The sequence below is a fragment of the Mobula hypostoma genome, chromosome 1 (assembly GCF_963921235.1).
Source record: "Mobula hypostoma chromosome 1, sMobHyp1.1, whole genome shotgun sequence".
Classification (NCBI taxonomy): domain Eukaryota; kingdom Metazoa; phylum Chordata; class Chondrichthyes; order Myliobatiformes; family Myliobatidae; genus Mobula; species Mobula hypostoma.
This window is the reverse complement of record NC_086097.1, coordinates 127,267,881-127,291,105: the sequence shown is the minus strand read 5'-3', so window position 1 is coordinate 127,291,105 and position 23,225 is coordinate 127,267,881. Positions and strand designations below refer to the sequence as shown.

General features: G+C 43.3%; 1 protein-coding gene across 1 annotated transcript in view; it reads right to left on the bottom strand.

The window, feature by feature from the left end:
* The window catches only part of bmp6 (bone morphogenetic protein 6), a 168,251-nt gene that overhangs the window by 79,779 nt on the left and 65,247 nt on the right, over nt 1-23,225 (bottom strand). Inside the window, exon 3 of the mRNA XM_063055600.1 lies at nt 7,473-7,621. Within this exon, the coding sequence (XP_062911670.1) occupies nt 7,473-7,621 (149 nt within the window). The remainder of the gene's footprint in view (nt 1-7,472; nt 7,622-23,225) is intronic.

The window sequence follows — 23,225 nt, the reverse complement described above, 5'->3', positions numbered from 1 at the left end:
ATGCAGATGTCTGGAGAACTCCATAGAGGGCAATCGAGTCTGAAGCCAAAGGATGTGAGACAAAAGATGGGGGGGGGGGGAAAGAGGGAAGAGAATGGAAAATTCAGTACATGGAAAAGGGCAAAGGGGCAAGAGGGAGAAATTAGTTGTGGGACTGGAAGTACAAAGGCAGGAAGGGTACAGGCCGTGAAAGGTTTGAAGAGCAGTGGGAGAAGATGAATGGGACCATGACCTTCCATCAGTTTCGGCTGAGCTGGTGGAGGTGGAGCTGTATGAAAGTGCAAGAAGAGCAAACCTGTTTCTTCCCATCCACACCCCATCTAGCATGCTGATATTTATCCTTCAATAACAATTGTTATACCTACTCAGAATCTCTGATAGGGGTGCTTGTGTTGTACAATTCTCCGCATTTATCAGATTATGAGAGACAGATATGTAGCTTTTTCCCCAGGATTGAAATGTTTAATACTAGAGGTGAGAAAGGTTAAGTTTTTGTTTCCAATACACTAACAGTGCCTGGACTCTGCTGCTAGGTGTGGTAATGGAGGCAAAAAGAGGTGTTTAAAAGACTTTTACATAAGCAGCTCTGGTGGCAGACTTGTCGTGCTCCGCCCAGGGGCAGCTCATCCACCTTTGGTTCCCACCTACCACCCAGCTCTCACCTGTGGTTCCAAGTAAAAGCTTACAAGGGACAGTGGCCACACCCCGGTACACGGCTCCGACGGGCAAGCTAAACCAGGTGAGAGTAGCCGGGAATGTCCAGTCCCAGTGATACAGGGACATGCCTACCCCAGTGAGTGAAGCCATTTCCGGCAGACTGGGTGAGATCAACTACAAGATCCAAAGGCCAAGAAGGCGGTGCTACAACGCTTCGTGGAGAGCGAAGAGCATGACAAGGTACTGAGTGCATCATGGCTGTCCACTGCAGCCGGGGAAGTCTGTAGCCGTGACAATTTCTCGTACCATTGGACCAAGATTTTGAGGCTGGGAGAGTGGAACTACCCCAGAGTAACAGCCTTTTCACCGTAAAACTCCTCCCGCACAGGTTTACGTCATCGTCAGAAACGACAACCAACACATCCACACATGAACGTGCAGAGAATGGGAGGATGTGGGCATATTGTAAGCATAAGTAATTAATTTAGTTCAGCATTTAATTAGTTCACTGCAAGATGCTCTGGTGCAGTACTATTCTATGTTTAATGTTATCCACACTTACACTGAGACGAGAAGGACTTTTTGTCTGGGAAATCCTCTGGTACAACCCAAGCTGTGGAAGTTGCTATATAAAAGCAAACTTCCAAGTGTGTAGAATTCAGCTTATTGGAGCTTTTATACTATTAAATAAGCAAATTTCTCAAGAAGTTACAAACCCGAGCACTCATATAAAGCAGGCAGAGGCAGTGGCCACACCAAATGCCCGAGGATCCAATGACTGAGGGAGTAAAAGTCCACTGCAATGGACCTACGTCTCTATGAGAACACCTACACCTGTAAGTTGTGTTACTTTGATTTTCAAAAAGGGGCCAGCCGGAGGTCTTTGCACAGGAGCTGGAGTTAGGATGATGGGGGATGGACCCAAAGGTAACCCCACTCACCTACACAGGGATAGAGCCATCAACTGTGTCAGAAGTGATCCGAGAGGACAATATTCCAGTTTGTATAGAGGCACTTCAGTGATGGAAAAGTCCAAGCAGAGAGGTACAGAATTTAACACAGCAGCAGTTAACCCCAGGGAAGAGGTTACTACTGCTTTGTTCTAAAGGTAGTGCTAAAGCTACTTTGTAATTATTAGTACCTTATTCCGACCCTGCCCTGATAAAGGGATGAATGTGGTGGCTCAGGGAAGCACTGCACCTGAGGAATGGGAAGCAAAGGAGGAGCGGTGGGACATTAAAGAGGCAAAACTGCGACAGCGACAGTGTAGGGACAGTCCTCTCTGTGGACCACCTGAAGGAATAGCAGGAGTCCAGCCATCATCCACGGATCACATTACAGGATGCCAAATACGCAAAGGAAATAGAGAGAGAAAAATCAGTTGACAAATTAGAAGCAGCTACGAACAATCAAGTTAGAATGGGTAATAATTACAGCAAAGTAAAGTGAGGGAAAATACCTGTGGCAAGAAAAGACATTTTCCACTTCAAACTGTTACTTCCTTCTATATATTCCTCTAATAAGGGATGAAGCTCTAGAAAATATAGCTCTTGGGTTGAACACAGCAAAGAGTCTATTGGGGCTGGGGAACATGAACAAAATCTGCCCAGAATCGTGTGCAACATTCTAAATGCAGAAGAGGAAGACTGCATTGATTTAGCACCTTTCACGCCACTTTCCAAGACATGCCAGAGCACTTTATAGCCAAAGAAATATTTGAAGAGTAGTCACAGCTAAAACACAGGAAACATCAACTTGTGCATGTTAGTCTCCCAATAGCAGCAATGATATACTGACCAGATAATCCCTGAAATTTCGATCGAGGAATAAACATTAGGGAGGACTTCCCTACTCTTCTGTTGAAGAGTACTGTGAGTACATGGGTTCTTGAGAGAGTGGAGGGAGCCTGTTCCTATTTTTGGTTCCCCACATGAGAAACTGCACCTCTGACAGTGGGGCTCTCCCTCAATACTACACTGGAGTATCAGCCCAGATAATTGATCAGTTTGAAGGACAAAGAGCACACAACCAATTCGAGCTTCAAGATGCAATCAGTCAGCAGTCCTGATCCTGATCTACAAGTAAGGTTGTCCAGGTAGATGCTTCCTTTCCACCTGCTGTTGCCTCGCCAACTTATTTCTTCCTCTCTTGATTGCCCTGTTCTAGTCCTTTACCATACATCTGGGATGTCTCGCCTGCCCTCCACTATTTTGAAAACTCCTATTCCCCAGCCCCCACTACCTCATCTTCTCCATGGATGTCTGGTCTTTCTACACCTCCATCCCCCCATCAGGAAAGGCTTAAAACCCTTTGCTCCTTTCTACTCCAAACATCCAATCAGTTTCACTCCACCAACGTTTTCATCTGCCTGGCTGAACTTGTTCTTACCCTGAACAACTTCTCTTTTGACTTCCTATAAAAAGAACCCTGATGCAGGGTTAAGACCCAAATCAGACACTATTCCTTTCCTCCCACAGATGCTGGTTGACTTGTTGAGTTCAGTTGCTCCATATTGCTCGATTTTAAAGTCAGTGCGGCTGACATCAAATGACCCAACCCGTGGAGGGATGACTGCCAGAAATAAGCAAGCATTTTGTTTAGCCATTTTCTTTGGCATCAAACTTCACCCAACCCATTGGCAGGATCTAACAAGTTTTCCAAAACCAACAAGCTGCCAAGATTAACACCCAGAGTGGGTTTCAGGTTGGAGGCCATAAACTTGAAAATGGCCCCACTCTGGCTGAAGACTGCAAAAGGCAAACATTATTAATCAGTTTACCAGGCATGGTTCCTGACCTCATGTGTGGGGTGATGAGGGTGATGAGGGATCTTGTGGGGAGAGAGAACTGTATGGCAGGAGTCAACCACCTCAACGCTAACTGGTAATTTAAGCAACATTCCTCTGGTGGAGGCTGGGAGACGGTATTTACGCACACCAGCCACAACACGGGAATAATGGGGATATGCCAATAGCTCCCGCCACTTGGAAAGCATTCTGCCATATGTCCCAGAGAAAGAAAACTGGCTGCACTCTTTTCAATCTGGCCAGACACTTGGCAGCTGCTGACTGACATGTGGTAAACATACGTCCTACGTGGTGGGAGATAAAGCTTTGAAACCAACTGTATCCTTAGTTCCAGAGGGAGAAGAAGAGGGAGTCAGCTTAGGACCTTCCATTGCTTTAACCTCAAATCCCAATTGCCCAAACGAGGACAGTGTCAGTACGAGCCAGATTCAGATTTATTTATCACACGTACATCATAAACTACAGTGAGTCATTTATGTTAACAGCCAACACACCCAAGGATGTGCCGGGAGAAGCCAGCAAGTGTCACCACACATTTGGCAGCAGCGTAACATGCCCACAGTGCTTGGCAGAACCACATGGAACTCAACAAAAAAAAACAGAACATTCCAAGCAATAAATCAATGGCAAAACATGCCCTGCTCCTCCCTCTCACTCACCCACACACATGCACAATTCTCCAACCCCAGGACAGGTCGGAGCTCTCCCTCCTGTGTGTGTGCGACAAACACCCAAGGTGGGATGCAAGTTGGGCTCTGCAAAGATCCTCACGGGTTGTAACTTGGACAAGGGACAGCCAGCACCACTGGCAGCATGTGCAGTCACTGGAAACACAAGTTGAGATTCTCTTCCTACACAACAAGTTACACTTCTGGGCTTAAGATGACGAGTTGTCCCTTCTTTTGGGCACAATGCCCAAAAAAGCAATGGAGAGATTATTTTTTAAGATATATAGCCCGTCGCTAGAGGAACCCTGTACTGTTGCAGATCTTGCTGAATTCAACAACAAGGCGCAAAAATGTGTCCAGTTCTGGCTGGGCCATGTATAGGCTGTCTGTGGACATGATAAGAAGAAGAAGATATATTAATTCAGGGGATGTGGACTTCACAAGCTAAGCCCGCATTTAATTGTTCCTGGGGAGGTCGTGGGGTGAACAGTCCTTGAGGTGTGAGTATACCCACAATGCTGTTCGGGAGGGAGTTCCAGGATGTTGACCCAACACCTGTGAGGTTATGTACTTCCAAGTCAGCATGGTGCGTGGCTTGGTGGGAAACTTCCAGGTAGTGATGTTCCCTTGTTTTTTCTGCCCTGATCCATCTAACTGGTCCAGCTTATAGGTATGGAAGGTGTTGCCTAATTGGTCTTGGTGCAAGTGAATGGTTATTCATGGGATGCCTGTGAAACAGGCGGCTGCATTGTAGCATTGACATTATTCAGTAAGCCCTGTTAAAGAAGCAGTTTTACAGGCTGTTTCACTATTTCCCATCACGCTCAGTGCTCTGTCAGATAACTGTAGATTACTTCCAAATACAATTTGAGAGAGCTCAATCTCTAACAATCACAAGACCTTGTGCATGCAACAGAAACATCACGTTAAAGCTCAAACAACAGAGTGGACACAGACTATCCTAGTCATCGCACAGCTGATCCAGGAAAAAGATTAGATTTATTTGTCACAGGTACGCCGAAATGTACAGTGAACTGCGTCATTTGCATCAAATCAGTGAGGACTGGGCTGCATTCTCGGCCCAAAATGTCGACTGTACGCTTCTCCATAGATGCTGCCTGGCCTGCTGAGTTCCTCCAGCATTTTGTGTGTGTTGCTTGGATTTCCAGCATCTGCACATTTTCTCTTGGTTGCGACTGGGGGACTGCGTTGGAAAGCCCGCAAGTGCCGCCATGCTTCTGACGCCAACGTAGCATGCCCACAACTCACTAACCCTCACCCATGGGTTTTGCTTTGGAATGTGGGAGGAAACTGGAGCACCTGGAGAAAACCACAATGGGGTCACAGGGAGAACATACAAACTCCTTACAGGCAGTGGCAGGAATCAAACCCTGATCTTGCAGCTGGCTCTGTAAAGCAGCGTCGCTACTTTGGGAAGATAACCGGAATGCTGGTGAGCAATAAACACCAGGCAGAGTCCCATTTCCAGTGTTGGTCTGTGCCATACTAAACGATCCAAGCCATGCTAACAGCGGAGAAAGGGGTACTGTAAAAACTCTCCAGTCGGATCAGGCAACTGACAAGTGATCGTTAAACAAGATTAAGCAAAAAACAAACCCTACAGATGAGGGAAATATTGGCATTCATATAGTCAGAAAACGTGTGCCGAGGAGCATCTGTGTAGAGGAAGAGGGTTAACATTTCAAGCAGCTGACCATTCCAATGGATAGTTATTTCCAACATCTGCACTTTTTTGGTTTGACTGTAAGAATGCATGTCAGTTTATGAATATATCACTTGACTTCCTATGCTGTTTTATATGATAGCTCTGTTTTTTTTTCCATCCTGTCTGCATATAGAGTGCTGCAGAAGAAATCTGTTCTCACACAGCAATGTCTGTTTCTTGCATACAAGATCCTGTTGTATTGAGTTGACTGCTGGCTATGTGCTTTTAACAGATTTTCAAAGCTTGAATATTTCAATCTAGGATGCAGGAAATATTTCCTTCAGTTCCTCCCCATGGATTGTAATTTCAACTCATGCAAGTTTAATCAAAGTGTTGGAGCTGCTTTCATAAGACTTAATCCAAGATCTAAAGTGATGGTTCTCTCTGCATGGTTGAGATCAGTTATACTGCTGACCCAAAATGACAAAGGGTCAAAGATTAGAAAGGAATCTATCGTTGCCATTCAGAGCTAAATCACTGGATTATAATCAACTATTGACCAAATATTTGATGACAGAAACTATTTTCAGTAATAGCAGAAAATGCTGGAAATACTCAACAGGTCAGACAGCTTCTGTGGAAAGAGAAACAGAGATAGTATTTCAGGTAAACACGGGCTGTTTCTTTTTCCAAAAAAAGTGTCAGCGACATGATACACTAATCCTGTTTTTCTTTCCACAAATGCTGCCAAACGTTTTGAATGTTTTCTCCTCTTACGCCATGCATTTTATAAGTTGTACGCAGGCAAAGTTCAAGGAGCAAACTGCACATTATATTGGTTGTCAAATAATCATGATTCTCAAAATAAAGAGCTTCTGTTCAAACATCAACCAGCAGCAAATTCAGTAACTAATCGTCAAAGTAGGAATCTTCAGACCAAACACAGTAAAAGCAATTGATTCTACTGAAAATAGACGCGGTTTAAATTAATTTAATCCAAGGAATACAGTTAAAAACTCTTCCGATCAAGTCAACTACTGGAATGAACCAAGAGAAGTTAGGAAAATGCTCCTGAGGTCATAATGTTATCTCATATTTTTTTTTTTATGAGATAGGAGGCTGCTTGCCTTGCCTCATGGTGGCTTGTAGAGCATTCCCTCAATTCCAGTCCCCCGTTAATTCCCTGCAATCTGCCCCTTCACATATCTACCAGTTTGCACTACCCCCACCTCCCCTTCACTTTTAACACAATTAACACATCTTTAAGATGTGGGAGCAAGCCAGGGCACTCATTGGGAAGATACACATAATTGCACAACGGGGATATCACCCACACCCAGGTGCTGGAGCTGTACGGCAGCTGCACCTTCTGCTATGCTGTTGTGCCAACTATAATCAATACAACTTCATTCTCCACATTAATGTCTACATTTTGCTCATTTGTAAGGTTAAGTTGTCAGTCTTTGTTATGTATAGTTTTCGTTTTCATAAATTCAATTGCATTTCTTTACTTTCCAGTGTATGCCTGTAAGAAAATGAATCTCAAGACAACATGCCGTAAAATATACGCACTTTGATCTTAAATTTTACTTTTTGAATTTGTTTGAACTTTACACTGTGAGGGGCTGTCTTTGACCTCACTTAGTACAAAGCAGAACTGCTTGAGTTGACGCACCGTCGATGGTCTGCACCCGTAGCTGGAGTCCTAGGTTGTGTTGGGGGCTCATCACCCACAGGTTGCTTGTAGCAGTGATGTCAAACACCAGCCAGCCTTCCTCAGAGGCCCAAACTGTCCTCGTATCCAGAAGGAACAGATCTGTATCTCTGCCGAAAGAGGAGGAGGATCATTAAATGGTTGAGTTTGAAAACACAGTTGAACTTCCATCAAGTATTATAAAACCATAAGACCATAAGACATGAGTAGAATTATGCCACGCAGATTATCAAGTCTGCTCCACCATTCCGTCATGGCTGATTTATTTTCCCTCCCAACCCCATTCTTCCGCCTTACCCCCATAACTTTTGGTGCCCTTACTAATCAAGAACTTATCATCCTCCACTTTAAATATACTCAATGACTTAGCCTCCACAGCCATCTGTGACATCCACCTGTCTACAGAAGTTTCTTATCTCTGTTCTAAACCTTTATTCCTAAACTGTGTCCTCTGGTCCTTGACTCACCAACTATAGGAAACCTCCCACATCGACTCTTTCCTGACCTTTCAATATCCAATATGCTTCAAAGAGATCTCCCCACTGCCCCACCCATTCTTCTAAACTCCAGCAAGTACAAGCCCAGAGCCAAACGCTCCTCATACATTAACCTTTTCTTTCCCAGAATCATTCTTGTGAACCTCCTCTGGACCCTCTCCAATGTCGGCATGTCTTTTCCTAAATAAGGGTCCCAAAACTGCTCACAATACTCCAAGTGCTGTCTGACCAACACCTTATAAAGCCTCAGCATTACATCCTTGCTCTTATATTCTACTCCTCTTGAAATAAATGCCAACTTTGCATTTGCCTTCCTTACCACTGGCTCAACCTGCAGGTTAACCTTTAGGGAATCCTGCACAAGGGCTTCCAAATCCCTTTGCACCTCTGATATTTGAATTTTCTCAATTTGGAAAATAACTTACGCCTTTATTCCTTTTACCAAAGTGTATAGCCATACAGTTCCCTGCAGTATATTTCATCTGCCACTTTGCCCATTCTCCCAGTCTGTCTAAATCCTTCTGTAATCTCCCCGATTCCTCAACACAACCCGCCGCTTCGTGCATCTTCCCTGAAACTTCATCCTTAATAATGGACTCCAGTATCTTCCCAACCACTGAAGTCAAGCTAAATGTGCTATAATTTCCTCTCTCCTGCCTCACTCCTTTCTTAAAGAGTGGAGTGATATTTGCAGTTTTCCAGTCCTCCAGAACTATTCCAGAATCTAGTGATTCGCGAAAGATCTCTACTATGGCTCCACAATCTCTTCAGTAACATCATTCAGAACTCTGGGGTATAGTCAATCTAGTCCAGGTGATTTATCTACCTTCAGACCTTTCAGCTTCCCAAGCACCTTCTCTTTAGTAATAGCAACTACACCCACTTCAGCCCTGACACTGGAATTTCTGGCATACTGCTAGTGTCATCCACAGTGCAGACTGACACAAAAGACTTAAGTTTGTCTGCCATTTCTCTGTCTCCTATTACTTCCTCTCCGGCAGTCTAATATCCACAGTAGCCTCTCACTTACTCTTTATATTTTGGAAAAATCTTCCAGTATTCTCTTTTATATTATTGTCTAGGTTATATATTTATTACAAATTTATAAAAAATACACTAGATACTTATCACACAGAGACTCATAACAAATATATACAATACTAAAATAAAGCATTTGAGACTTAATCTCAGGGAATACTATACACATCCATATAAGGAACATTTCTCGATTTAAATTGGAACATCTATGCCTGGAAATTCAGTTTCTGGACAGAAGCATATAATCAACGCTGTTGATTATTTTCAGAGCGAAATGTAATAGTGGCCATTTCCAAACTGACTTGTAATGCTCTGGAAATTTGACTGAGTACTTCCTGATGTGGGTCATCCTCGTAGACTTGATGTGATTTCCGCTTCTTTATGCACAAGGTTACAGCAGTTCCAGTGCAAAGCTCCTTTCAAAGTATTGCAGAGAGAGACAGGCCAAGTTGCTGTGGGAGTAACCACTGGCTGGACACTTCAAAGACAACATAGTCTTCACAATGCAACACCAGACTTTGACCCTTGTAAGCAAGCTCCCTACTTATCTAAGAAATAGAAACAAAAGTAGGCTGTTCAGCCCTTTGTTCCAATGGTCAATAAGATCAGCACCACGTTCTTGCACTAACCCCACGCCAGGTTCAAGTTTGTCAGAGGCATACATAAATACCGTGAAAATTAGCTTTGTGCAGAAGCACAGTATATTACAAAGACAACAAACATAAATTATATAAAACATGCATGACAGAATTAATCAATGTTGCAACATTTAGTCCTCAAATTTCTGGACCTTCCAACCAGTGCAACCTAGAGGCATCTCTGCCACTTAACCAAGCACTTCCATCATCTAACCAATGCTACACCTACATTTCTGCCAATCTCTCAACCCAGGACTGAATCCAAATTCCCCCAAACACACCCAACTAAAGCACGGGCTACAATTGAGCATACATTGTTGGCACAACCAATATTTACAGGTGGGCCCATTTGACATAAAACCACTTATTTGGGTGTCCTGGGAATTCTGTGCTTGGATTTCCACAGTCTCTTATCCTGATTCTTTGTTCCATTTGGATTGACCTGGGAAATTCAGGGAACTCTAGACTAGCAGCCATTCAAGCGTGTTGGCCTCATTCCCCTCATGTTGCAGCTCCTCTTAAACTCAGCAGGAAGGAGACTCCCAGCGGGACCAGGGGTGGGTGAGAAAGGGTGTCCCAAGAGCTGTGCTTTTTGTACAGACACGTGTAAAGTGTGAGCAACAGACACTTGATCAATGGTGGCCAGCAGTATGTGAGCTGTACAACCAGAGGGGAGAGGACTCTGGATTTGATGTACGCTAACGTTAAGGATGCATACAGCTCCTCTCTCCTCCTCCCACTGAGAAGGTCAGATCACAACCTGGTGCATCTAAAACCCTGCTACATGCCTCTGGTGAAGAGTAAATCTGCAACCTCGAGGACAGTGAGAAAATGGTTGGAGGAGGCTTATGAGGCGCTCCAGCGCTGTTTTGAGGTGACAGACTGGCAGGCACTCTGTGAGCCACATGGAGAGGATATTGATGGGCTCACAGAGTGCATCACTGATTACATCAACTTCTGTGTGGACTGCAATGTTCCGACAAGAACTGTCCTTTGTTATTCAGATAACAAGCCATGGGTGACAAAGGACATTAAGGACATCCTGAACACTAAAAAGAGGGCATTTAGAGATGGAAATAGGGAGGAGCTGAGGGCAATACAGAGTGACCTGAAAGCCAGGATCAGGGAGGCTAAAGACAGGTACAGGAGGAAGCTTGAGTGAAAACTCCAGCAGAACAACATGAGAGAGGTCTGGAGGGGGATGAGGACCATCACTGGGTTCCGGCAAACTAGCAACAGAGGAGCGGAAGGCAGTGTGGACAGGGCCAATGAACTTAACCTGTTCTTTAACAGATTTGACATTGTGGCCCCTGCCCATCCCACACATGAGCCATCTGTTGTCGGCCCCCAACCAACACATATTCCACTCTCCCCTCCTACCCCTCCTCACAGTCCCCCACCCTGCTCTCATGACTATACCCCTTCCCCACACGAAACCACCACGGTGGGCTTCACAGCTGAACAGGTGAAAAGACAGCTGAAACGTCTCAACCCAAGCAAGGCTGCAGGACCGGATGGTGTCAGTACCAGGGTGCTCAAAGCCTGTGCCCCTCAGCTATGTGGAGTACTTCGCCATGTAGTCAACCTGAGCCTGAGGCTCCGGAGGGTTCCTGTGCTGTGGAAGACGTCCTGCCTCGTTCCTGTGCCGAAGACGCCGCAACCCAGCGGCCTCAATGACTACAGACCGGTGGCATTGACCTCCCACATCATGAAGACCCTGGAGAGACTTGTTCTGGAGCTGCTCCGGCCTATGGTCAGGCCACACTTAGATCCCCTCCAGTTCGCCTACCAGCCCCGACTAGGAGTTGAGGATGCCATTCTCTACCTGCTGAACCGTGTCTACGCCCACCTGGACAAGCCAGCGAGCACTGTGAGGGTCATGTTTTTTGACTTCTCCAGTGCGTTCAACACCATCCGCCCTGCTCTGCTGGGGGAGAAGCTGACAGCGATGCAGGTGGATACTTCCTTGGTATCATGGCTTCTTGACTACCTGACTGGCATAATTTACATATTACTATTTAACTATTTATGGTTTATTACTATTTATGAAGCAACTGTAACAAAAACCGGGATTAATAAAGTATGACTATGACTATGAACTTGCAATCTCTTGATGGAGACTGTAAATACTGGCTCAGGAGCAAAGGAATTCCTTCCCCACTCAACTGCCCACCCCCCCCGACAGATGCTGCTCCTTAATTTAATACTCACTTGTCTCAAATGTGAACTATGTTCATCCAAAACAACTGAGCCCAAAGAAACAGGTTTTACTGAAATCAACAATTATCCAGCATCTTAAAATCAAAAGTGATTTGAAAGAGGAACATTTTGATGTACTATATATAATGAAGAGGCCATTAATTAAAATTATTGGATAGGAGTTGAAATAAATTTCTTTATGTAACAGGTTACCATAACATGAAATAATTAGTTGCAGGCACCAGCCACTGCAATCTTTCTTCTAAAACTTGAAACACAGTACATGAGGATGCAGGGTACGTGCAATGCCAACAGTTTTCAATTGTTCCAATAAATGACCCTCTTCAAGCCTTTGGTCCAATAGCACGTGGTGTGGATCTTTTTAAAAAAAAGACTCATTGTGCACCTACTAGAATTTCAACAAACCTGCTACCAAAGCAAGCTATGGGACAATAGCAATTGCAAAGTGAAAAAGAAAGATATATATTTGTTCTAGTGCTTTTCCCAAGGCCCTCAGATCTGCCCCAAACCCTGTAATTAACCAGGTGTATTGGAGGCAGGCGGTCAAATGCAGGTGATGCAACAAGTAACTCTTTCATTTCACTTCCAACACTTTGAAGCCCCCTTCAGTTCTACCAGTTAGATTAGGCTTTTGGTTTGACCAGCGCAAGCGTGACCTTTCTATGTAAAGTTCAAAAAACTACCCAGTATTTAAAAATAATCCTTTGGTTTAAGTCTCCTTCCACCAGATCAGAAAAACATAACTAACAATCATGAGGAGAAAAAATGCCAATTGCTTTAAATAGTTACTTTGCAACAAGATACACCATGTTTATTGGCATACTCCCCTTAGTGATCTGCAATGAGAGAGATGTCCTTGTACCTCTATCGGCAAACTCAGTTTTGCTTGCAATAGAACAAAGAACACATGATTTTGAACTAATACAATGCTGTCCATTGTGTAATCTACAAAATACCCATTTGTTTCTCTCCAACTAAGCATGAAATCAGATTATTCATAACCTTTGAAAACATCAAGAGTGGATGTGTTCTATCCATTCCTATTATAAACATGTGCAGAAGAAAGCTCAACAACATCCCCAGCTATTAAGTTGATAAGCGGTGAACTCAAAGGTAAACTATGCTTTCGATGGTCAGAAAATCGCTGAAGCATCTGTAGGGCTTAGGGCTTCACAGAAATTTGGAGCACAGTTGGTTCCTCTGACTAAATAAATTCATGTTTGGGGTAACCTGTTTCATAAAGAAATTTATTTGAACTTTTACCCAGTGATTATTAATTGATGGCTTTTTTATTACACACATTGCCAAACAGCAGTTCTTCACTTAAACCTCGATATTTGGTTCTAACCTTCCTTCAAAAAGATAGCTATTCTGAAATAATGGCAGTGGTCCCTGTCGATATTTTAAGAAATCAGTAAGATTAAAAAAGCCAACTTGAAAGTTATACTAATATTCAATTAAACCAGATATATAGAGCATGCAATAATGTGTATATTACTTTCTAAAATAGAATCAAGTGTCTCTGTTAAAATATTGAAGCAATATTGAAGAAGCATTCTAAAAGGAGGATGAGGCAAACATGGCTGACAAGGGAAGTCAAAAACAACAAAAGCAAAGAGAGGGCATATAATTTAGCAAAAATTACTGGGATGTAAGAAGAATGGGAAGCTTTTAAAAACTAACAGAAAGCAGCTAAAAAGCCACGAGGAGGAAAAGGTAAGCTAGCCAATAATATAAAGGAGGATACAAAAAGTTTTTCAGGCAAGAGAGGATATCAGACCGCTAGAAATTGACACAGGAGAGGTAGTAATGGGGGAAGAGAAATGGCGGACAAACTTGACAAGTATTTTGTGCCAGTCTTCACTGTGGAATATACCAGCAGTATGTCACAAATTCAAGAGTATCACGGGGTAGAAGTGAGTGCAATTGCTGTTACTAAGGAAAAGGTGCTTGGGAAGCTGAAAGGTCTGAAGGTAGATAAATCACCTGGACTGCATCCCAGGGTTCTGAAAGAGGCTGCTGAAGAGATTGTGGAGGCATTACTAATGATATTTCAAGAGTTATTAGATTCTGTAATGGTTCCAGAGGACTGGAAAATTGCAAATGTTACAAGATTCTTTAAGAAGGGAGGGAGGCAGAAGAAAGGAAATTATAGCACAGTTAGCCTGAATTCAGTGGTTAGGAAGACAATAAGGGTATGGTTTCAGACTACTTGGAGGCACATTTATATACTACTAAAATTCTCATGCTCTATTTGTCTGTTTGTGACCTCCAATTAGCCCAAACAATGCATTACAGCAGCACTTTTTTTTGACTAAATCGACTTAAAATGCACTAACTTACAGAATGCATGCAAAGTTCAGGTTATATATTCGCACAAGATTGCTCACTCATCAATCAACAGGCTCTGCTTTCCACCACCCGAGCCAATTCCAGCTTTAATGGAAACTGCGACATGACACCACGACGCATGCGCACGGCCAGCCTCAGCAGCACCTCATGATGCTCACAGCAGTGACACCAACCACAGCAAAAGGGCAGGGCTATCATGTCCATTTAAGAGACCGCCAACCACATCATCAAGAAAAATCAGCATCCTGGAGGCTTTGGTGTTACTGCCTCGTATCTTCTATCAAGCATTAGGGTAAAAAAATATGGACAGCCTAGTTATGCTGCGTGGAAAAAGAAGGGGGACATTATGGTCAAGAGATGACACCAGAAAGGAATCTCTCTTCAATGACTTTCATTGATGCACCAGGAGGAATGGGAGACATTTATCATGAACTTGATCCTCGCTAGAGATAGGGGAGATGGAGGTGTTGCTATTGCTGTAGCATCATCAGGTATTGCAGCAACGCCTGATGCCTCGTGGTAGGACAGCACATTCAAGATTCAAAATACCCCTCAAAGTCAATGAAGATGCCCTTTGTAACATCGATAAAAACACCAATACTGCAAAGTTACTCCAAAATGCGAGGCTTATTGTCTGGAATGAGTGCTCTATGATTAGGAGGGAGAACTTCAAAGCCGTGGACTGGACTCTTCGTGATGTATGCAGCAAGAATGAGGCCTTCGGGGGTATTCAGGGGGCCAGCAGGAGGAGAGAGAGAGCGTGCGCAACCCTCCGGTGAAAAATGATATTGTATCCATTAAATAGGGGCCGTGGACAATTCTGATTTGATGGAGAGAGACGTGAAAGCACAGAGGAACATCTGGAGAAATTTCTGAAACGCCAGTTCGCTGCTGTTGTTACTGCGAGATTGGGAATCTTCTGGTGGGAAGGCCTCAAAATCCCTGGCTTTGCCTGCTGTTGGCAACCGAGATTGAGGTCGAATCATTTGGATAGAGATGGTGCTCAGTACTCGGTGTCGGAGAGCTGATCAGAGGCTCAAAGTTTTCGGATGACTCAGTCGGACTATGGTCGGGCATGGCAGGGAGAGTTTTTCTTCCTTCTCCCGTCTGCATGAGATGTGGGACATTTGAGAAACTTTGAGCTTTTTACTGTGCTCATGGACTTCTTCATCAAGTTAGGGTATTGTTGCACTGTTGTAACTATATGTTATAATTATGTGGTTTTGTTAGTTTTTTTCCAGGCTTGGTCTGTCCTGTGTTTTGTGATATCACACCGGAGGAATATTGCATAATTTCTTAATGCATGCTTTACTAAATGACAATAAAACAGGTCTGCGTGTTTTCATAATCTAATATTTTAACCATTTGCTGTGGCGATTTCCGTCAGCTTCTAGCAGTTGTGAAACATGGAAATGATGCTGATGTGGAGAATTCATGCATAAAAAAGTTCTACTTATGGAGAAGCTTCATCAAGTTTCAATTGAAGAGAAACATGCGATTGAGTGAGGAAGAAGGATGATATTCTGAGTTCTTATTGGATGTTGGAGAAGACAAAATTGAGAAAAATGAAAATGATGAAATTGAATTACCTGAAGATATGATTCTGACAGCAAAAACTATGGAAGAATGGATTAATTTCATCTACCCGACATTTGACAATCGTGCAGAACTGTTCTCGAGGAATTCTATCTTGGTTCCACTCAATGAAATGATGCAAAAAAAAAACCCAACTTCACATGCATTAGACACTTCCCTGGAATCATGAAAGAATACTGTTCCTTCAATGCCGTAAGTGAAGGAACTAACACCACTCATTTTCCAACAGAATTCCTTGATTCGGTCGAACTCTCCGGATTGCCACCACATAAACTGGAATTGAAGAGGGGATCTCCCATCATTTCAACGAGGAACTTGGATCCACCAAGGCTTTGCAATGGAACGCGAATGATGGTGGAAGAACTACACGACAATCTCATCATAGCAAAGATAAACACTGGTGCGTTCAAAAATGACATTGTCATGATCCCAAGAATTACTCTGTTTATCAGAAGGGGAAGATATCCCTCTTCAGCGGAGCCAGTTCCCGATACAGTCACGCTTTGCTATGACTATACATAAGGTGTAAGGCCAAACAATGGAGAATGTGTTGATTTATTTGGAGAAACCAGTATTCCAGCATGGTCAGCTGTACGTGGCTTTAAGCCAGGGAAAAAGAAATGAAAACGTTAGAGCATTCCTGAGGGGTGGCGGATCAACCAGAAATGTTGTCATCAAAAGTGTCCTTCGTTAAATGAGGAGGAGCTCTATTTGTCTTTCCACGCGTCTTTCTTCTTTAATAAACTGAGTTTTTCTTCTTTAATTTCCAAAGCACATCACATTAGACTGCAATGGGTCACCGGGTTGTCTCGTGATAAAGTAATAAACAAAATAGACAAATGGGAGTCAATGGATGTTGTTTACATGGATCTTCTAGAAGCCTTTGACAAGGCTGCTTAACAAGGTAAGAGCCCATGGTACTACATACAGGAAAGATACTAGCATGGATGCAATATTGGCTGACTGGCAGGAAGCAAAGAGTGGGAATAATAGGGGCCTTTTCTGATTGGCTACCAGTGACTAGTGGTGTTCGGCAGGGATCAGTGTTAGGACCACTTCTTTTCATGTTATATGTCAATGACTTGGATGACATAACTGACGGCATTGTGGCCAAGCTTGCAGATGATACGAAGGTTGGTGAAGAAGCAGGTAGTTTTGAGGAAGCAGGGAGACTGGAAAGACATAGGCAGACTGGGAGAATGGGCAAAGAAGTAGCAGATGGAATATAGTGTCCGGGTGTGTATGGTCAGGCAATTTGATAGAATGAATAAAGACATAGACTATTTCCTAACCAGGGAGAAAATTCAAAAATCAGGGGTTCAAAGAGACTTGGGAGTCCTTGTGCAGGCTTCCCTAAAGGCCAAGTTGAAGGTTGAGTCAGCTGTAAAGGAGGCAAATGCAATGTCAGCATTCATTTTGAGAGGACTAGAATACAAGAGCAAGGATGTATTGCTCAGGCTTCTAAGGCATTGGTTGGAGCATTGTGTGCAGTTTTGGGCCCCAATCTACGAAAGGATGTGCTGGGGTTGGAGAGAATCCAGGGGAGGTTCATGAAGAATATTCTGGGAAGGAAACAGTAATGTCTGAGGAGTCTCTGATGGTTCTGGGCTTGTACTTGCTAGAGTTTGGAAGAATGAGGCAGGATCTCACTAAAACCTATCAATTATTGAAAGGCCTAGACAGAGTGGATATGGACAGCACATTTACTATAGTGGGGGAGTCAAAGACCAGAGAACACAACCTCAGGCGACAGGGACGTCCATTTAGAAAGGAGATGAGGAGAAATTTCTTTAATCCAGAATCTAATTATTCAGAAATTCCAGTCATTTGGAATTTGGCTCGTTCATTAACCTGACATGGTTTGGGATGTACAACTTGAGCTGGAGGTCTTTTGTGTGGCTGGGACCAGTGTGCAGCTGGACTCTGGGTCAGGATCAGGAACAGGAACACGGGGGGTGGTGGTCAGGACTGTGGGTAGGTTTCATACTGGAGATGGGGTCTGCTTGATGAGCTGAAACTGCTATTCTGGCACCAAAGCCCAGACAGTACTAGATTATTGACGTTTTTTCCAGTGCCACTGTTTGAATCTTCACTTAGGACAAGGCACCTTCAACGCAGCCCAACAAGTTCTGTGGGTAGAAGTTAACAGATATCAAAATGGATGTAAACACAAGACATTCTGAGAATGTTGGAAATCCAGTGTAACACGCAAAAATTGCGGCAAGAACCAAGAACCCTTCCTGATGAAGGGTCTTGGGCCGAAAAGTTGACTGTTTATTCCCCTCCATAGATGCTGCCTGACCTGCTGAGTTTCTCCAGTACTTTGTGCATTTTACTCAAAACTACTTGTCCGCTAAAAGTATTTTCAAGATCATCTGCTTTGATATTCCCTTTTCAAATTTTTGTTTCTTTGCAATGCACAGTTTTGGAATGATAAGAAAGGGGAGACTCCCCAGCAGTGGCTCATTCAGTAGCATTATCTCCTGTTCAAATCACAGAAAATGCTGGAAGAACTCAGCAAGCCAGGCAACATCTATGGAAACGAATAAACACTCAACATTTCAGGCCGAGACCCTTCTTCAGGACTATTGCCTGTTTGTTGGTTCAAATTCTGCTCCAGCACAAAAATCTAGGCTGTTGAGGAAATGCTAAATTGCTGGAGAGTGTGAAATGGAAACTAATTTCATGATACTACCCTCAGCGGGAGTAGGGAAGTGTACATCTGACCTAGTTTCATTTGTCCACATTTGACTCATATCTTTCAACCTTTCCTATTCAGGTACGCATCAATGTGTCTTTTAAATGTTGCTATTGCACCTGTCCCAGCTATTTTCTCTGGCAGTTTATTCCATACATGCAGCCTCCTAGGTGTGAGTTATCCATAGTCCCAAACCGATACTTATCCCTCAACCACTGTCGTCGAAACAATTTAACCTGATACTTGTGGGAGCCTGCCGTGCACACATTAGCTGGGGGATTTCCCATGTTAAACAATGATCACACTTACTCAGTACTTTGTTGGATTTTGAAGCTGCCACTGAAATGAGTTTTCACTTGCCTTTTTTGCCACTACTTCCTTTACGAAGATGCGGAAACCTACTGGATGCCTCAGTTTCTCCCCCCTCTCATCTCCCACATCTGTTCTTGTTCACTCCAGCCAAAAGTCAAAACTCATACCACACAGTGCACTAAATTGTTTTTGCAAAACCCAGGCTTTTTGTCTGGTGATATACAAAGATAGTAGCAAAGGAAAAAAATGCAGTCAAACTCCAATAAGCCAATATCCAATTGTTTTGGAAATCCTGGTGATCCAGCATCCGGGTCAAATCAGTCTGGAAATATGTGCTGGGAGTGCAGGCCAGGTATATCATTGGAACTGGAGTCTGAAACAATAGGGTTCAGGAACATAGACACGTCTGTAGCCAGAGCCAGTGGTCTCAATTGCTTGTATATTTCCTGCTCCCTTTGAATTCTAGCCACGGCAAAAATTATTATATTACTGCATCAGATGTCAGAGTGATGAAAGGAAAGTGTAATTACCAATAGTCCAGAAAATTCACTATCAAATTCCCAGTGGACACTATGTACCGAAGCCTTAAGTCCCACACCACCAGGTACAAGAACAGCTATTTCTCTTCATCTATTCAGTTCTTGTACCAACCTCCTCAACCCTACTCACTACCTCAAGAGTAGCAACACGACGACCATACTTGCACTACAATTAATGTTTTTGTTCTAATTGCATTCTTTCTTGTAGAAATTGCGTATAATCTATGTCTAATTTATGTTTTTCTTGTGAATGATGTGTCTGTAATGCTAAGTGCCTGTGATGGTGCTACAAATATGTTTGTCACTGTGCCTGTGCATACATGTTCTTGTGAATATTGTAATAACTCTACCTTGACCTTAGGTGTTGGATTATTGGAATTTGACTCCAATTACTTACCTGAAACAGCTTGACAGAGAAAACTAAATCACAGTTACTCTGGGTGAATGTATAATATTTGAACCCAGATCAGACTGGGAGAAATGAAGCCACTGTTTGAAAATCTTTTGAGAAAAACTTCATGAAAGCAATGAATTGGAAAGAAAATATGACGCATTCAATGTGAAATGGTTAATCATTTTTGCACCATTTGGATAACAGAAATTTCAGTGTCACAGCAAGAATTCTGTACAAGGAATCAGCATTTGAACAGGAAAAACAGGTTAATGACCTGGAATTTTACAGTCAGTATCAGAGTCTTCTGAGCAGTAATTCTATTCTGTCATTAGCTCCAAGGGAGCTCTGGCACACAGCAAGCAGTTAATCAACCAACTACAATGAAGCTTTCCCAAAGACAACACAGCTAGGTAGACACGAGGAATTCTGCAGATGCTGGAAATTGAAGCAACACATATCAAAGTTGCTGGTGAACGCAGCAGGCCAGGCAACATCTCTAGGAAGAGATGTTACTAGCTCTTCCTTCAGTTAGTCCTGACGAAGGGTCTCGGCCCGAAACGTCGACTGTACTTCTTCCTAGAGATGCTGCCTGGCCTGCTGTGTTCACCAGCAACTTTGATGTGGACAACTAGGTAGAACCAAGTGGGAATTATCACACAGCTCATACAAAGATGAGATAAAGACTAGGACACATACAAGGAGTAGAATCAGAAACTGAAGTTTCAAACTTTTTAAAAATTAAAAATGAAACTATCACGGAATACAGAAATTTGACATTTCTTACATCCTAAAGCCCCAAGTTTTTCAGCAGTAGAAAGATTGTTAACCTGATAAAGGGTCTTGGCCTGAAATGTCCACTGTTTATTCCTCTCCAAAGATGCTGCCTGACCTGCTGAGTTCCTCTGGGTTTCTTTGCGGGATTCTTGAGTTTAAGAGTGTTGAGCAGCATCTTAAGCGTTCTTCCTTTTTTGCCTGTCACACTGCTGGTGTGTAGGGAGCAGTGAAGGTCCTCCATCTCTCGTAGCGCTCACGGCTTCCTTCATCACATCAGTAGCTTCCTCGCGGTTTACTGCCAGTCATGCACGAACACCATTGCACCCAGGTGTAGAAGGATCCTTCTTTGCTGGTTCCGTAACAGCTTTGTTTGACTAGTCAGGGTTGTTAACCCCAAGGTAGCTTATGCATTGGTATTCAATTCAATTCCGTCATGCCTCATTAGAGTGGGAATCAACTCATTAAGGAATCTTTCCAACTGGAAAAGTGAGCTGAAAGATGCAATGGTTTCAAAATAGATCTGTTTCTAAAGATTTCAACTGCATGGCCAACTGAGCAGCCAGACAATTGGTACAGCAACTTCTAACCACGTGGAGACTCCTGGAGTTAACATCAGATACACAGTGTAAAGAGACCTTAATTCTCAGTACAATCACAGAACCTGGGTCTGTACTTCAGCCAGATTCTACAGCCTCTCCGTGCTTAAGCACTGTCAATTGTCAACCACATGCTCCAGTGTTTAATTCCACCACCTTTCCCAGCAACGTCAGAAAATTCCCTGAAGTTCCACATGTCCAGCAACAAAACCCTTTTAATTTGCCATGCACTGCCAACAGCCAACTTGTAGTTCGCAAAACCTCCAACTGCACCAATGAAAATAATTTTTAATACAACATAATCTGATAAATCACGAGTGGTTCAGGACTGCCCTCTCAGAATGCACAAGAAGGTCAATTGTGCAGGCAAAAAAAAACATCCGTCACTGTCTGCTCAGTCCAAAAGGGCTGCTCTTAAATCACACCTTTCACACTCACTGCTTAGGAGGCCATTTCCAGAAGGCTCTGCTTTTCAACAACAAAAATCCTTAAAAAAACAGCAGGCTACCCATATCTGGAGAAGTAAAGTCAGACTTTAAAAACGCAGTATCTTGAAAGCTATACAAGAATATCAAAGGCATGAGAAAAGCTCCTTTTGACCTGAATGTACAGGCCTGATTGCCAAGAGGAACCACTGCTAAGTTAACACATTGAAGGGCTTTTTTTGAGCCATGTTGCTTTGAAACAGATTTGCTTTTAACCAAGAACCTCCACGTTGAGAGTTTAAACTGCAATATCACCTAGTGTCACTGAGGAGAATATCTGGCAAGCAACACCAGCTCTAGTTGATCTACTTTGGATCTGTTCACTCACTCAGGATAAACAGCACAAAGCTGCAACTGGTAGGACTCAACAGGGCAAATCTGGAGGGAAGCGTCGCAAAACAGTTGCACCAGCTGAAATGAGGTCAGGATGTTCAAGATTCAAAGTCGATTTATTATCAAAGAATGTAAAAATTATACACCCTGAGATTTGTTTGCTTACAGGCAGCCACAAAGCAAGAAACCCGAAGAACCCAAAGAAGACCATAACAATTGCGCAGAGAAAGAGGACGTACATGTTGGTGTACACACACACACCAAACGATAGCATTCTGAACCAGGTTGAGTCCCCGGAGCAGCCAGAGTAGGCCCAATCCTCGATCTCGGTTCATCGTATTAGCGGACGTAAACCAGATATATAATCAGTCCATTTTGTGCAAGAACTGCATTTTAAGCATATTTGTAAGTCTGTAGCACAGCACAGCAAACATAAACCCAATACCTCTTCATTAGACTTGTCTTTACATGGTAAGTATCGCTCAAAAGGGGAAAGCCAAGGGAACAGAACATAACGATACAACTTTATATAAAACTTTGGTTACACATAAGAAGATGCAAGGGAAATTGAGCAGGACGCTGCCTGGGATTGAATATTTCAGTAACCAGGCTGGGATTGGTGACTCCCTCTTTTTATGCCACGGACCAATGCCATTAGGCAAGGAGTCTGTGGACCCCAGGGTGGGAACCCCTGCCTTGGAGATAGGCAGAGGGCAAACGATGAAAGATTAAAACAATTGTTGGAGGTTATTGGAGAGAATAGTAGGAAACATTTTTCGCCAAAGCAGAGGTGTCTACAACTAAAGACTTTATGGGCAAAAGGGCAAGGGTTAAGAGGGGATCTGAGGAAGACATTCTTATCCTGAGAGTGTTTGGAATATGGAAAGCGCTGTCTGTGGTGGAGGCAGATACCCTCACAACATTTGAGTAGCTGGACCAACATTTGAATTGTCAAGGCATGGAAGGCTGCAGAACAAGTGCTGGTAAATGGGATTGGCATGGTTAAGTCCTTTGTGAGCCTGTTTCGGTACTGCCTGCCTCCATAAGTCAAAAATCAAGAGTACTGATAACTATTCCCCTGCACAGCAGACACGATGCAGTATTGGTTTGACAGCCATTCGACATAAGTAAGAGAGATAGGAGTTTATTTAGCCAATGGGGTCAATGCCACCATTCAGCTTTCTAATCTACAGCTGCCCTATCCACATTTCCCTTTGCTCCTTTAACATCCATTTATTTATT